At 37.6% G+C, this 15,636-nt stretch overlaps 1 protein-coding gene across 5 annotated transcripts in view; it reads right to left on the minus strand.

The window, feature by feature from the left end:
* The window catches only part of LOC106870463 (uncharacterized), a 361,104-nt gene that overhangs the window by 145,539 nt on the left and 199,929 nt on the right, over window positions 1-15,636 (minus strand). For all 5 annotated transcript variants that reach the window (XM_089354987.1, XM_089354985.1, XM_089354986.1 and 2 more), the window contains exons 6-7: window positions 6,226-6,376; window positions 1,433-2,872 (exon numbers count right to left, since the gene is read on the minus strand). In XM_089354987.1, coding sequence (XP_089211113.1) covers window positions 1,433-2,872; window positions 6,226-6,376 — 1,591 coding nt within the window. The remainder of the gene's footprint in view (window positions 1-1,432; window positions 2,873-6,225; window positions 6,377-15,636) is intronic.

Here is a 15,636-nt window from a genome sequence, read left to right on the forward strand (position 1 = left end):
ATATATATATTCTCTGTGTTTATTTCCTTGTGTTCCTTTCTATTGAAGAGCGTATGCTCGAAATGTAAAAAAAACTTTCTCACCTTCCCGAGCGTCAAACTATATATGTGTATGTATGTATGTATGTATGTATGTATGTATGTATGTATGTATATATGTATGTACGTGTATGCATATATGTGTGTGTGTGTATATAAATATATATATACTTATACATTTATATGTATGTGTGTATACATATACAAACATACATACATGTATATATATATATATATATATATATATATATATATATATATATATACACGCACGCATCGTGTAGCGATGTTTAAATGTTTATAAATTCTATCCAAGGATTATTGTTGTTGTTGTTGTTGTTGTTTTTGTTGTTGTTGTTGTTATTATTATTATTATTATTATTATCATTATTATTATTATTAAACAGACAGACATATAGATAGATAAATAGACAGACAGATAAACAGACAGGTAGACAGATAGATAGATACACACACATATATACGCACACATATGTAGAGATGCACACATACATATACATATATGCAGTCAAATATCTTTTAAATTACACTGTACTGTCTTATCATTAAAGGGAACGTTTGGTAGTGTTGTCCAAGGTACACTACGTAAAAATCATTATACAAAATTGGTCGGGTCGAAGAGGCAAAGATGGTGTATAAAGTATGGTTCGAAATTGATAGGAACAAAGCCTGTTGTTGTTGTTTAACCTCGTGTCAGTCACAGTCTAAAAGTTTCTATGATCAAAGTTATTCCAGTTGTGACCATCCCGTGTTTTATGAGTATTTAAGTCTACATTCCACCGATATGTCTTTTCCTTGGTTGATGATGGAGTAGGAGTGGAGACGCAATGGCTCAGTGGTTAGGGCAGCGGACTTGCGGTCATAGGATCGCGGTTTCGATTCCCACACCGGGCGTTGTGAGTGTTTATTGAGCGAAAACACCTAAAGCTCCACGAGGCTCCGGCAGGGGATGGTGGCGAACCCTGCTGTACTCTTCCACCACAACTTCCTCTCACTCTTACTTCCTGTTTCTGTTGTGCTTGTAATTCAACGGGTCAGTCTTGTCACACTGTCACGCTGAATCTCACCCGAGAACTACGTTAAGGGTACACGTGTCTGTGGAGTGCTCAGCCACTTGCACGTTAATTTCACGAGCAGGCTGTTCCGTTGATCGGATCAACTGGAACCCCCGACATCGTAAGCGACGGAGTGCCAGCAACCGATGGAGTAGGGCTTGATTTGAGGAAACCTGATTGTTTTTCCTTGCAGATCGAAGGACAACCTAGAGATTTCCTCGTCGGCTCGTGGAAGCCGTTGTAATAGCGATACAAAAAGCAAAGAGAAACAAAACAAAGCAAAACAAATATAAATCATAAAAAATGTCATAATCTTACCTGTGTATTTGAAGTGCGAGCACGTCTGCCCGTCGTAATTTTTGGTGCATTGACATTGAAAGCTGTTTGTTAATTGTATACATCGACCTCCATGAGTACAAGGGTTGGGTGTACATGTAGTCTTCTTTATTTGACAATGCTTGCCGTAGAAACCGGGGGCACATTTGCAAACGTATTTTCCTAGCTGTTCTAAGCAGCGGCCCCCGTTGAGACAAGGGCTTGAAAAACATTCGTTTCTGAGTTCACATAATGTTCCTAAGATACCTGGTGGGCATACACATTTTAGGTCACCTTTAGCTGGTTCGTAAACACATTTACCGTTATTTTGACACGGTTGAGGATTACATGGATCGAGAAGATCAGAACACGTTTTACCTGTAAATCCTTGTTTGCATTCACAGTAGAAGCTAGCTTTATAACTAACGCATATACCGCCATTCTTACAAGGCTTATGATCGCATGGATACCGCTTATGTTGGCACTTTTTACCCCAGAAAGTAAACGGACATTTGCAAGCATAGCCGTTGATTCGATCAATACAAGTTCCACCATTTTGACAAGAGTTGACTGTGCAGTCGTTCAAATTGGTCGAACAATTGTAGCCAGTGAATCCTTTCTTGCAATCACACGAGTAAGTGCCATAGGCGTTTTCACAACGACCGCCATTTTCACAAGGATTATCCAGGCATTCGTCAATGTCGTGCTCACACAGACGTCCTTTCCAGCCCGATGTGCAGCTACAATAGAATGTATTGGCTACAGAACTACATGATGCTCCATTGTGACACTCGTTTATAAGACAATGGTCAACGTAATTCTCACAAAACTGACCAATACGACCCTCTGGACAGAGACATTTGAATCCTGGATTATGTTCAGATATTTCGTCATCATCATTTGTGGTTGCAACACAAGTTGCATCAGCAGAACAAGGGTTTTTGTCGCATTCTTTACCGGTGACTACTTCACAATAGGGCCCCATCACACCAGCAGGACATTTACATACGAATCCGCCTTCTTTATAAGGCAGACAGCTACCACCGTTTTGACATTTGATCATTTTACAGGTCTGTCCGGGTATAACTCCATCGGTACGGTTTTCACAAGACGGACCCGTGTAGCCACCAAGACAGACACAGTGATAAGTGTCTTCGCTATCCGCAACACATTTGCCACCATTCAAACACGATATTCCACGGCAAGTATTGATCGGGGTTTCACATGTCGAACCCGTATAACCATAAGGGCAAGCACACATGAAACCGTTTATAAAGTCCCTACAGACACCATTGTTTTGGCATGGGTTCGATTCACATTCGTAAATATCAGATTCACATTTGGCTCCTGAAAATCCTGGTCGACATAAACAGTTGAAGTTATTTCCGAGGTCCAAACAGTTGCCTTCGTTCAAACACGGAGAAACTTCGCATGGATTCGATCCTGAAATAGAGATATAACAATGAAAGAATGTTTAGTTATTGAAAAAGAACAAAAATGGACTTCATTATTGTTGTTAAACTTCAGAGAAAAAAGAAATGCATACGTATGTATGTCATCATTCAGTTTATTTCAAGATGTCTTACCAATAGAGAAAGAACCGGTTTCTAATCTAGATCCAAGGTTCCTTCATTAGAATTTCAACATCGACAACAGGGTATTTTTATTTGTATGTATGTATGTATGTATGTATGTGCAGATTTGTATGTTTTATGTATGTATTCTCATAATAAGAGAGACTATGTATGCCTGTTTGTGTGTGCGTATGTTTGTGAGTGTATGTAAAAAAGCAGGGAAGACGTGTATATTAGAGAAAAGTGTGTGTGTGTATGTATCAAAATAGTGTATGCATGCATTGTGTGTTAGAAACACAGATAGATAGACATAAGGCGTGGGCGTGGCTGTGTGGTAAGAAGCTTGTTTCCCAACCACATAATTCTGGGTTCAGTCCAATGCGTGGTACCTCGGGTGAGTGTCTTCTACTATAACCTCGCTCGGACCGACCAAAGCCTTGTGAGTGGATTTGGTAGACGGAAACTGAAGAAGCCCGCCGGATATATATATATATATATATATATATATATATATATATATATATATATATATATATATATATAGAGAGAGAGAGAGAGAGAGAGAGAGAGAGAGAGAGATATGTAGGGCAGGGAATCGTCAATTAGTAATAAGATTAACAATTTTGCCGGGTAGCTCAGTACGAAAAAACCTTTTCGGTAAAATCATTTATAATCATAAATATATAGGGATTGACAGTAACCTGCTTCTCCAACATACTGAGAATTCAGAAATAGCAGCCAAAGAACTACTGATTCCAAAACTACAAATTTTACTCTAAATTGATAGCGAAAATATCGCTATCAAAAATATCGCTATCAATTTAGAGTAAAATTTGTAGTTTTGGAATCAGTAGTTCTTTGGCTGCTATTTCTGAATTCTCAGTATGTTGGAGAAGCAGGTTACTGTCAATCCCTATATATTTATGATTATATATATATATATATATATATATATATATATATATATATATATATATATATATATATATATATATATATATATATGTGTGTGTGTATGTATATATATATATACATATATGTGTGTGTATTTTCCCCTCCCCCTATTGCTTGACAACTAGTGTTGGTGCGTTTACGTCCCCGTCACTTAGCGGTTTGGCAAAAGAAACCGATAGAATAAGTACCAGTACTTTTAAAAAATAACTCCTGTGGTCAGTTCATTCGGCTAAAAAGTCAAGGCGGTGCTCCAGCATGACCACAGTCTAATGACTGAAACAAGTAAAAGATAGATGATATTTTGAGACAGAAGTTATTAATAAACTTAGTCTAGGAAAATGTAAATGTATTCCTAGTTTGTATCCAGCCTAGTTCTCTGGTCATATCCAAAAATAAAACATTTGACAATGATCGAATGCCAAACTGATCGATATTAACATTGTAAATATACACTCTCTACAGATGAAGATGATAATCCAGAAATTTGTAATCTCAATAACAGTTTAATCTCGTAAATTTAAATGTTGGTTTCAAATTTTGGCACAAGACCAGCAAATTCGAGGTAAATCGATTATATCGACCCTAGTGCTCAACTGGTACTTATTTTATCGACCTCGAAAGGATGAAAGGCAAAAGTAAAGTCGACTTCAGTGGAATTCGAACCCAGAACGTAAAGACGGACGAAATGCCTCTAGACATTTTGTCCGGCGTGCTAAGGATGCTGTCAGCTCGCCACATTCATACATTTGAATATTAGTTCATATTACTGTCTCTTAATATTCAATGGTGCAAAACCACATAGCAGTAAATAGTACGAGGGTGAGTCAAAAAGTAATGCCATTTTGTTTAGGACAGGTATAATTACCAACACAGGAACATGTACCATACATCAAAATGAAGTTTGTCCTCTGTGGATCGCATCCCTACTTCTCAACATAGTCACTGTTTCTCTCAATAGCAATGTTCCACCTTCGAATGAGAGCATGTATCTCTGCCCCGTAAAATTCTGCTGACTGTTCTTTGAGCCACTTCTTCACTACAGTTTTCACGTTTGCCTCTCAAACCCTCTTTCATGGGACCGAAGAGATGATAGTTTGAAGGCGCTAAATCTGGTGACGAGGAAGTGAAAACTGTAGTAAAGAAGTGGCTCAAAGAACAGTCAATAAAAGTTTACGGGGCAGGGATACATGCTCTCATTCGAAGGTGGAACATTACTATTAAGAGAAACGGTGACTATATTGAGAAGTAGGGATGTGATCCACAGAGGACCAGCTTCATGTTGATGTATGATACATGTTCCTGTGTTGGTAAATTATATCTGCCCTAAACAAAATGGCATTACTTTTTGACTCACCCTCCTATTTATGGGTCGGTACAGTTTAGCATTATTGTTCACCGGGAAACACCAGGAAAATATATTTGATGATTTAGATGTAGAGTAGTGAGGGCGCGTCACCTAGTGGTTAGAGTATTGCACTCACGATCGCCAGACTGCTGTTTCGAATTCCGGGCGGGGCGTTGCGTTCTTGAGCAAAATATTGCATCTCATTTTGCTTTGTGATCGTTTCGTCATATAACGTGTGGTATACCGTACACCTGTTCAGGTAATGATGAGCAAATGTCCCGTACAAACATTTGATTGCTACGAACAAGACATCTGTGCAGGTTGCTGAATAATAAAAAAAAGCCCTGCAGAATCTTTACCAGAATCTTCATTACGATAGAAGAAAGAGCCCACCAGATGTGCAGTTCTAGAACACAATTTATGTGGAGTAAACCAAAATTGGTAAGCATTGAGTACAGGAACAGTTGCATGGTTAAAACAAGTTTCGCATTCAGATGATTCCGTATTAAATCCAGCACGGGATCTATCTATCTATCTATCTATCTATCTATCTATCTATCTATCTATCTATCTATCTACCTACCTATATATCTGTCTATCTGTCTGTCTGTTTGTCTGTCTATCTGCCTGTACACCCGTCCGTCCGTCCTCCTCCACCACCTCCAGCTCTTCCTTGGTTGTTATTCCTATCGAACCAAACAGGCATATGACAGAAGACGTTCGAAATACGATCATCTAATTTCCCTCAAGAGATAGTGCTATCTAGAAATAACACTATTTAAAAAAAAATAAAGACAAAAGATAGAGAAAGATTTGAGCGAGTTTTCGCTGCTATATCTAGTAGGTCAAGTGAGCACATTGAAGGTCCCTTGTTCCCTCGATAAACTTATCCCACCTAGCTCAGTTGTTAAGGAGATACATACCAACGTGTGAAACATTGAGGACAAATTTGGTAATCCGAGTCGCTTCTCGAGGGTCATATGTTATCTGTAGAGCCGGTCCACCGGAGAATTTGAGACCAGAATGATTTTTGCAGAGATAATCAGTTCTGTCCTGATGAGGAAGGTCTGTGATCTACAAAACATAATATATAGAAATATGTACATACAAGATTATATATATATATATATATATATTTATTTATGCGCCCTTTTAAAGCCTAGCCAGGCTGATAGGCACGGTTTCCCGGTTTCTGTGGCGTATGTGTCCCCCCACCCTCAGCTGGACGGGACGCCAGTCCATCGCAGCGTTACTCAAGAAACAGGAAGAAAGAGTGGGAGAAAGTTGTGGCGAAAGAGTACACCAGGGGTCGCCACCACCCCGTCCCGGAGCCTCGTGGAGCGTTAGGTGTTTCCGCCCAATAAACACACACAATGCCCGGTCTGGGAACCAAAACCGCATCCTCGCACCGCGAGTCCGCTGCCCTTACCACTGGGCCATTGCGCCTCCACACACACACACACACACACACACACACACACACACACACACACACACACACACATATTTTTGTTGTTGGCACTCCATCGCTCACGACGTCGAGGGTTCCAGTTGATCCGATCAAAGGAACAGCCTGCTCGGGAAATTAACGTCCAAGTGGCTGAGCACTCCACAGACACGTGTACCCTTAACGTAGTTCTCGGGGATATTCAGCGTGACACACGTGTCTGTGGAGTGCTCAGCCACTTGCACGTTAATTTCACGAGCAGGCTGTTCCGTTGATCGGATCGACTGGAACCCTCGACGTCGTAAGCGACGGAGTGCCAACAACAAGGGCAACAAATCTACTGTGCGTAAATTTGATTATTTTCTGTACTTGGGGCTTAGCGGTTAGGGTAATCGGCTCACGATCGTACGGTCGTGAGTTCAATTCCCAGCGACGCTTTATGTCCCTGAGCAAGACACTTTATCTCACATTGCTCCAGTGCACTCAACTGGCAAAAATGAGAAGTACTTGTAATTCAAATGGCCAGCCTTGTCACACTCTGTATCACGCTGAATCTCCCCCGAGAACTACGTTACGGTTACACGTGTCTGTGGAGTGCTCAGCCACTTGCACGTTAATTTCACGGCAGGCTGCTCTGTTGATCGGATCAACCGGCACCCTCGTCGTTATAACCGACGGAACGGCAGTTGTACTTAGATCTCCACAAATATGCTTTTCAATGCTTCTGTCTCAATATGTTCATCTTTAAGCGGTTGTTATTTTCCCTTTCTCTTTTTTCGACGGTGCTGTTTATTACAACATATTTTATGAAAATGTGAGTACGAGGTAGTATCAAAAAAGTTCCAGAACGAGTTATGTTTAATAATAATTAAAAAAAAAAAACTTATTTACCTACGTAACTAATTTCTTTTTCATTAAACATAACTCATGAAGGTCACTGTTAGCTCTCACTGCGCACGCAACCGTTATACATGCATTCTTACAAATATACATACACACGTATATACACACACATACGTGTGTGTGTATATATATGTGCGTGTGTGTATTATGTATGTATGTATGTATGTATGTATGTTTGTGTGCATATATGTAAACACCAGTTTTATAAATATAGCAGATAGGATGTTAACATTTTTTAATCCCATTTCTGCTGTTTTCAATCCAAATCTAATTATATTCACCGTAATAATTTTTACGCGTCAATTTCAAATTAACTCCACTTTTTCACTCCAGCACCATCATCCGAGTTAACATTATTATTATCATTATTATTATTATTATTATTGTTGTTGTTGTTGTTATTGTTATTATTATTATTATTATCCTTCCTCTCCTCCTCCTTCGTCCTTTTCTTTTTCTTCGTTGTATTCTTCTCCATCTTCTTAAGGGGACGACAAAACAGGAAATAATGATAATTATAATATAATTTTCCCCGGCATGCTCACGATTCTGCTAGCCCACCACCTTAGTAATAATATTAATATTAATAATAATAATAATAATAATAATAATAATAATAATCTTTTCAACTCTAGGCAGAAGGCCCGAAATTTTTGGGGAGGGGCAGTCGATTAGATCGACCCCAGTACGCAACTGGTACTTAATTTATCTACCCCGAAAAGATGAAAGGCAAAGTCGACCTCGGCGGAATTTGAACTCAGAACGTAGCAACGGGCGAAATACCGCTAAGCGTTTCGTCCAGCGTGCTAACAATTCTGCCAGCTCGCCGCCTTAATCTTAATAATAATAATAATAATAATAATAATAATAATAATAATAATAATAATAATAATAATAATAATAATAATAATATATTCACAGACACGACAGAGCTGGGACCTATATACACTGGAAGCTATGCCAACACTATGGAATAACAACAGAAAAAAGATGGTATAAACACATGCCAGAAAAGGTCACAGAAAACGAGAAGGCAACCATACTCTGGGATATGCCAATACAAACAGATAGAGAAATTAAGGCCAATAGACCAGATATAGTTGTCAGAGATCATAAAGGAAAAAAATGCTTTCTAATTGATGTATCAATACCAGCAGATGACAACGTTTCTCTAAAAGAAATGGAAAAACTTTCAAAATACAAAGACCTGGAAATAGAGATAACTCGAATGTGGAATCTAAAAACAGAAACAATTCCTATCATAGTAGGTGCCTTAGGTATAATAAAAAAATATTCAGACAAATACATAACAAAAACACCAGGACTTACAAATATATATAACGTACATAAAATTGCACTACTGGGTACTGCACACATTCTACGCAAAACACTTTCAATACAGTAAACATAAGAGCACCACAGCAAACCACAGCACATACCCAAGGCGCACAGAGCTGCGCTCGGTAGTGAAGTGAAAGCACGTTATAAAAATAAAACTACTGAACAATAATAATAATAATAATAATAATAATAATAATGATGATGATGATGATGATGATAACAGCAACAACAACAACAATGTCTTACTGTAGCTTTATTTCTTCTCAATTACTCTATTTTCGTAACACATGCTCAGAGCCTTACTTAACTGTATATCTTCGAACCTACATTTTCGAAACTTAACCACTCGGAATGAATGCATGAATGAATGAAGCTGATATGATACGTATAGTATAGCCTACAGCGCATCTAACGAGGTGGAAAAACAGTGGTTTTACTGTGATGAGGGAAGGGTCGACGAACCGGTCATGAAAAATTTTTTAGTTTTTTAGCAGTAAAAGAACCGTTAAATAAACGCTTTAGTAAATTCTTGGTTACGAAACGTGTATAATTTTACAGAAGTGATGCGATAATAACGAGTTCCGTTGAATGTTTTACGCTACAAGTAGGTCGTTATGACATATCTGGAGATTTCACAAATGAATTTTGGCCGGAGTGAAGGCGCAGAACCGAAAGGTCCGGATGTTGAACCTCTGATTGTAAGGTCTTGCTCAATGTACCATTCATAAACAAATATATACACGCACACACACACACACATATACGCGCACGCATATATATGTATATATGGGTGTATATAACTACACACATACACAAATAACTATAGCATTTTATTGAAATTGAAACCGAGTGTTTGTCACGCGTTTCGAGCTACACGCCACTGTGACCTTTAGGCGAGAATGCAGTAAAGTGAAACTCGAGTCATAAGACGCACTATCATTTTTAGACCAACAAAAAATAACCATATCCTCAACATGTTCTGAGTACTTCTTCGCGCGCACACACACGTGTATGTATGTATGTATGTATGTATGTATGTATGTATGTATGTATATGTATTTCTATTTGTGTGTTGTATAATGGTATTCGCTATTTCCACGATGGCGAATCCTACCATCTTTCAATCCACTACGTTTAACAGTTACACGTCTCTGACGAGTTGACATTCAATCTTTATTACGTAACTTGTATTATGTAGCTAATGTTTCATTTATGTGATTACTACGTACGTAAGATGATGTAACTAAATATCTTATAAAAAATCTCTCAGTAGTTGCTCTTATTGTAATTATAATATATATCTATATCTATCTCTCTCTCTCTCTCTCTCTCTCTCTCTCTCTCTCTCTCTATATATATATATATATATATATATATATATATATGGATAGATAGATAGATAGATAGATAGATATACAGGGGAGTGCAAAAGTAGGTATACAGTAAGTATCACATCAATGTTATAATACTTATTTCATTAAAATTATTAGCACATTAAATTAGTTAGCGTCCCGTCCAGCTGGGAGGAACACATACGCCATAGAAACCGGGAAATCGGGCCCATGAGCCAGGCTAGGCTTTAAAAGGGCGTAAAGAGAGATGTATAATGTATAGTGTGCGTGTATGAATGTATATATGTAGAATAAATTCAAATTACGCAATAGAAGCATCTGTATTTTGTAAACGTATACTAATAACACATACTTTTGGTACATATATTGTTTAAATAACAGCGGCTACGGTTTTTCGCCCGGAAAAGATCTCTTTAGAGACGTAAAGTGGTGAAAACAACACTGTATACTTTAGAGTCAGGCGAAATGAAATCGCCCTGTAAGTGAAGACAAGAGAATCAGATACAGTATCTCGCTGTAATCGCAGTTTATCAATGCCGCGCCCTTGCTGCATTACTAATACCTAACACTTAACGTACGCCTGAGACACAAATGCAAATCAGCAAATAAGTTTTACGCCATCTGTATGTATCTCAGACGAGCGATTCTGATTTCGTTTCGGAGGTAAAGTGAGTGCGTGGTGTTGATAAGCTGCAAATACAGTGAGATACCGTATCTGCCGCTCACCATTTCTGGGATGATTTCGTTTCGCTTAGGTCAAAAGTTTTTAAGACTACAATTTAAAAAGAATTTTTCCCGGACGAAAAACTCGCAGCCTCTGGTGTTTAAACAACGCTACACACGTAAAATTTGTGACATTAGTAATGTATACACACGCACGCACGCACGCACACACACACACACACACACACACACACACACACACACACACACACACACACACACACAACACACACACACACACACAACACACACACACATATCAATGTATTTATGTATTCGTTTCTCATTGTGTTTAACGTTTTTGTGATGTCCTGTACCCATATTTGCATGTATGTATACATATAGATTTCGGTATGTACATATATGTATGGATATATGCATATAATTATATATTATTTATGTTATTATATATATGAAGAAAGACAGACAGATAGGCAGATAGATAGATAAATAGATAGATAGATAGATAGATAGATAGATAGATAGACAGGCAGACACTCACCGAGACAGAGAAATGAGAAAAGGCGAGGGAGAGACAGTTGATTGATCTCGGGAGCCAAATAAAGGCAAAACTGTAAACAGAAGATCAAGTGGTTGAACGACACGTCACCATTACAAAACAAATTCTTTCTGTATACATACGCGTATATGCATACATAACACATGACTGTATAAGTATGTTTGTATGTATGTGCATATGTATATTTGCATGAGTATGTGAATGGAATGTGTGTAAGTCTGTGTCTAAGTACGCATTCGTACATGCGTACGTCTATCTATATTTGACCCTCAACATACACCCATGTATTCATGCACACGCTCTCACATGTGCTATTATACTTAGCGGAAGCTGGAGTTCAAGGTTCAATCCAGAAAGAGTACATAATATATTCATATGCTTTGATACATTCTACTTGTTCCTTTCTGTTTTTTCTGTTTTACGTCTGGAGACGGAGTGTCGGAGGGTAGTGTGAACTATCACAACATCACAACAAAAACATATGCATACATATACAGAAACATGCTTACATACATATATATATATATATATATATATATATATATATATATTCTTTTATTCTTTTATTCTTTTATTTGTTTCAGTCACTTGACTGCAGCCATGCTGGAGCACCCCTTTAGTCGAGCAAATTCTTTGTAAGCCTAGTACTTATTCTATCGGTATATACATATATATACGACGGGCTTCTTTCAGTTTCCGTCTACCAAATTCACTTACAAGGCTTTGGTCGGCCCGAGGCTATAGTAGAAGACACTTGCTCAAGGTGCCACGCAGTGGGAGTGAACCCAGAACCATGTGGTTGGTAAGCAAGCTACTTACCACGCAGCCACTCCTATTTACACACACACACACACACACACACACACACACATATATATATATATATATATATATATATATATATATATAATATAAATAGAAGCATACACACACATATATATATGTGATTATGTGTGTGTAAGTGTGTGTGTGTGTGTCGGTGCATATTTTGCATATGTAAATGCATATGATATCTATCTATCTATATATATGTATGTTTGTATGTATGTACACACACACACACACACACACACACACACGCACACACGGACACACACACACACACACACACAAGTAATGGCGACACTGTTCTACATGGCTGCAATACGTGAGGCATAAAGAGTGTAGGGTAGACAAAATAATGAATTCGTCAGCAGTGACATAGTGATGAAAGTTAAGACAGAGAGAGGGAGGGATGGAGAGAGGGAGAGAGAGAGAAAGAGAGAGAGAGAGAGGCCGGAGAATAAGACAGAGAGGGAGCGAGAGACGGGACGAGAGAACAGAAAAATATATATGTATGTAAGAATGTATATATACATAGGAATGTATATATACGTATGTAAATATGCATTTATCTATCTATCTATCTATCTATCTATCTATCTATCTATCTATCTATCTATCTATCCATCTATCTATCTATATGTAAGGATGGTGTGTGCGTGGGGTGGAAGATGAGCGAGGGAAGGTATTGGTGTGGCGTGTAGGATGTATTATGAATAAAAATAAGATGTCGGGTGACAAATGATAAAGCTGTTACTGTTCGCGTGGGTGGCGTCGCTCTGTAGGTCAGACGAAGAAGAAGTGGGTGACGCGATAGAAAATGGAAGAATAGAGGGGGGAATGAGTGAACGTGTAAATATGTGTATGAATGTATGAATGAAAGAACGAAGCAGATGTTTGAATGAAGCGGGTGAAGCAGTGAAGTGAATGAAAATAGTTTCATGTTTTTTGTAATTTGTCTGAAAATAACCGAAATTGGAAAAATTCTTTGACATGACCGAAATCATGAATATTTTCAATTTTTGGATAAGAAAAAAATAATTCAAAATTATTTGTTTTAACAGGTGCAGAATGTTGAGAATTCTCTATTTTTAAAGTTTCAGAGTGTTTGGGCGGGAAAAAGAAAGGAATTCGGAAGTAATTGTACTAAAGTTCTAATATCACTTGAAAATTATCAAAATCTCAAAAATTCTTAGGATACTCCATCTAAATCCATTCATCCATCCATCCATCCACCCACCCATCCATCCTTCCATCCATCCCTCCATCCATCCGTCCGATCTTCCCTCCGATCATCCGTCCGATCATACGTCTGTCCCTCCGTCCGTTTGTCCGTCCATCGATCCATTCATCTTCTTCGCCCTCTATTACTAGATAAGTCGTAGGCTCATAGGTTTATCAGAAGCTGTCGTCATTACACTTCCCGGTTGTATTCCCAAGCATAACCAACTCTAACTGGGGTATCAACCAAACATCTTCTTACTTGACACTCATTCTCCTGCCGGCTGGTTTGGCTAGAACAGGGCTTCCCAACCTTACCTTGCTTTTGGACCCCTTGAGAGTTATCTTATCTGTGGACCCCATATATGCACATGTAAATTTTTGAAATAAACCACAAAACCAAATTAGCAAAGGAAGTCAAAATTTTTATACATAAGAATAAAATCGATTAAAAATATAATAGAATAACATAAATAAATAAACTGCGATTAAAAAGTTGATTAAAAATATTATAGACCGGTACAGATATAGTGGAATAAAAAAAAAATATATATAGAAAAAATAATATAGAGAAAAAAAATAATACATAGGGAAACGTAGTAAAATAGTTCATTCGTTGAGGTTAATGGCTAATAAAAGAAGTTTAAGTTTAAATTGTACGAAAATTCATTACTTCTCTCAGGACAGCAAATTTAGCAGGTAAAATCCAATTTCGTAATTCATACACAGGAATACCGAAGTACACGGGACGACATAATAACACAACATCCAATGTGTAACAAAGTAAAACCCATATTTCACCATCAGCGTTATTTAAGTCCAAGAAAATCAAGGCATACAAGTCGATACATTAAACCAACATCCAGCAGGTAACATCGGTAAAATCAATCCATAATTTAACATCATTTACAATGGATTACAAATTTAGGTCGGAATACAAACACAAAACACCTATGGCCATTTCGGGGGTATATCACCGTATTTAGAGCACAATAGAGCACAAACTAGTGATAACCCCCTCTTCAGGGTAAAGGACACACATAAACATCAACGAAGGCACCAGTAAAAAAAAAAAAAAAAATTTTTCTCTATATTATTTTTTCTACATATGTATATATATATTTTTTATTCCACTATATCTGTACCGGTCTATAATATTTTTAATCAACTTTTTAATCGCAGTTTATTTATTTATGTTATTCTATTATATTTTTAATCGATTTTATTCTTATGTACAAAAATTTTGACTTCCCTTTGCTAATTTGGTTTTGTGGTTTATGTTGTACTTCTTATATGTCGTCATTGGTGGGCTGTGGCTTTTTGAGTCGTTGACCTAATGGTTTTATTCTGCAATTAACTTTGTACTTTTGTCTCAACTAGTTTGAGCACTTCTTTTACAGCCTTGTATAAATTCTATTGGTTTTCTAAAACAAAACTGTTAATATTGAATAATTATATATATATATATATATATATATATATATATATATATATATATATATATATATATATATATATACACGACGAGCTTCTTTCAGAGTTTCCGTTAACCAAACCCACTCACGAGGCTTTACTCGGCCCAGGCTGTTGTAGAAAACATTTCCCCAAGGTGCCACTCAGTGGGATTGAACTCCAGTTGGGAAGCAAACTTCTTGCCACACATCCACGCCTGCGTCTAATTTGTTTCATACTTTTAAGTACTACAGAAAAAAATTATTGGGGAAGCGGGAAGGGATGCTAAAATAATTTACATTATTTTTGCTCTTGAGAAAATCATAAACATCACAGTTTCTGTTTCCGGTCTAAATATATACGGCAGGTCACCTCACTTCTGAATCTACCACTTACTGATGGCAGCGAGCTGGCAGAAACGTTAGTACGTCGGGCGAAATGCTTAGCGGTATTTCGTCTGTCTTTACGTTCTGAGTTCAAATTCCGCCGAGGTCGACTTTGTCTTTCATCCTTTCGGGGTCGATAAATTAAGTGCCAGTTGCGTACTGGGTCG

Source organism: Octopus bimaculoides, chromosome 7, assembly GCF_046866305.1.
Source record: "Octopus bimaculoides isolate indiv1 chromosome 7, ASM4686630v1, whole genome shotgun sequence".
NCBI lineage: Eukaryota > Metazoa > Mollusca > Cephalopoda > Octopoda > Octopodidae > Octopus > Octopus bimaculoides.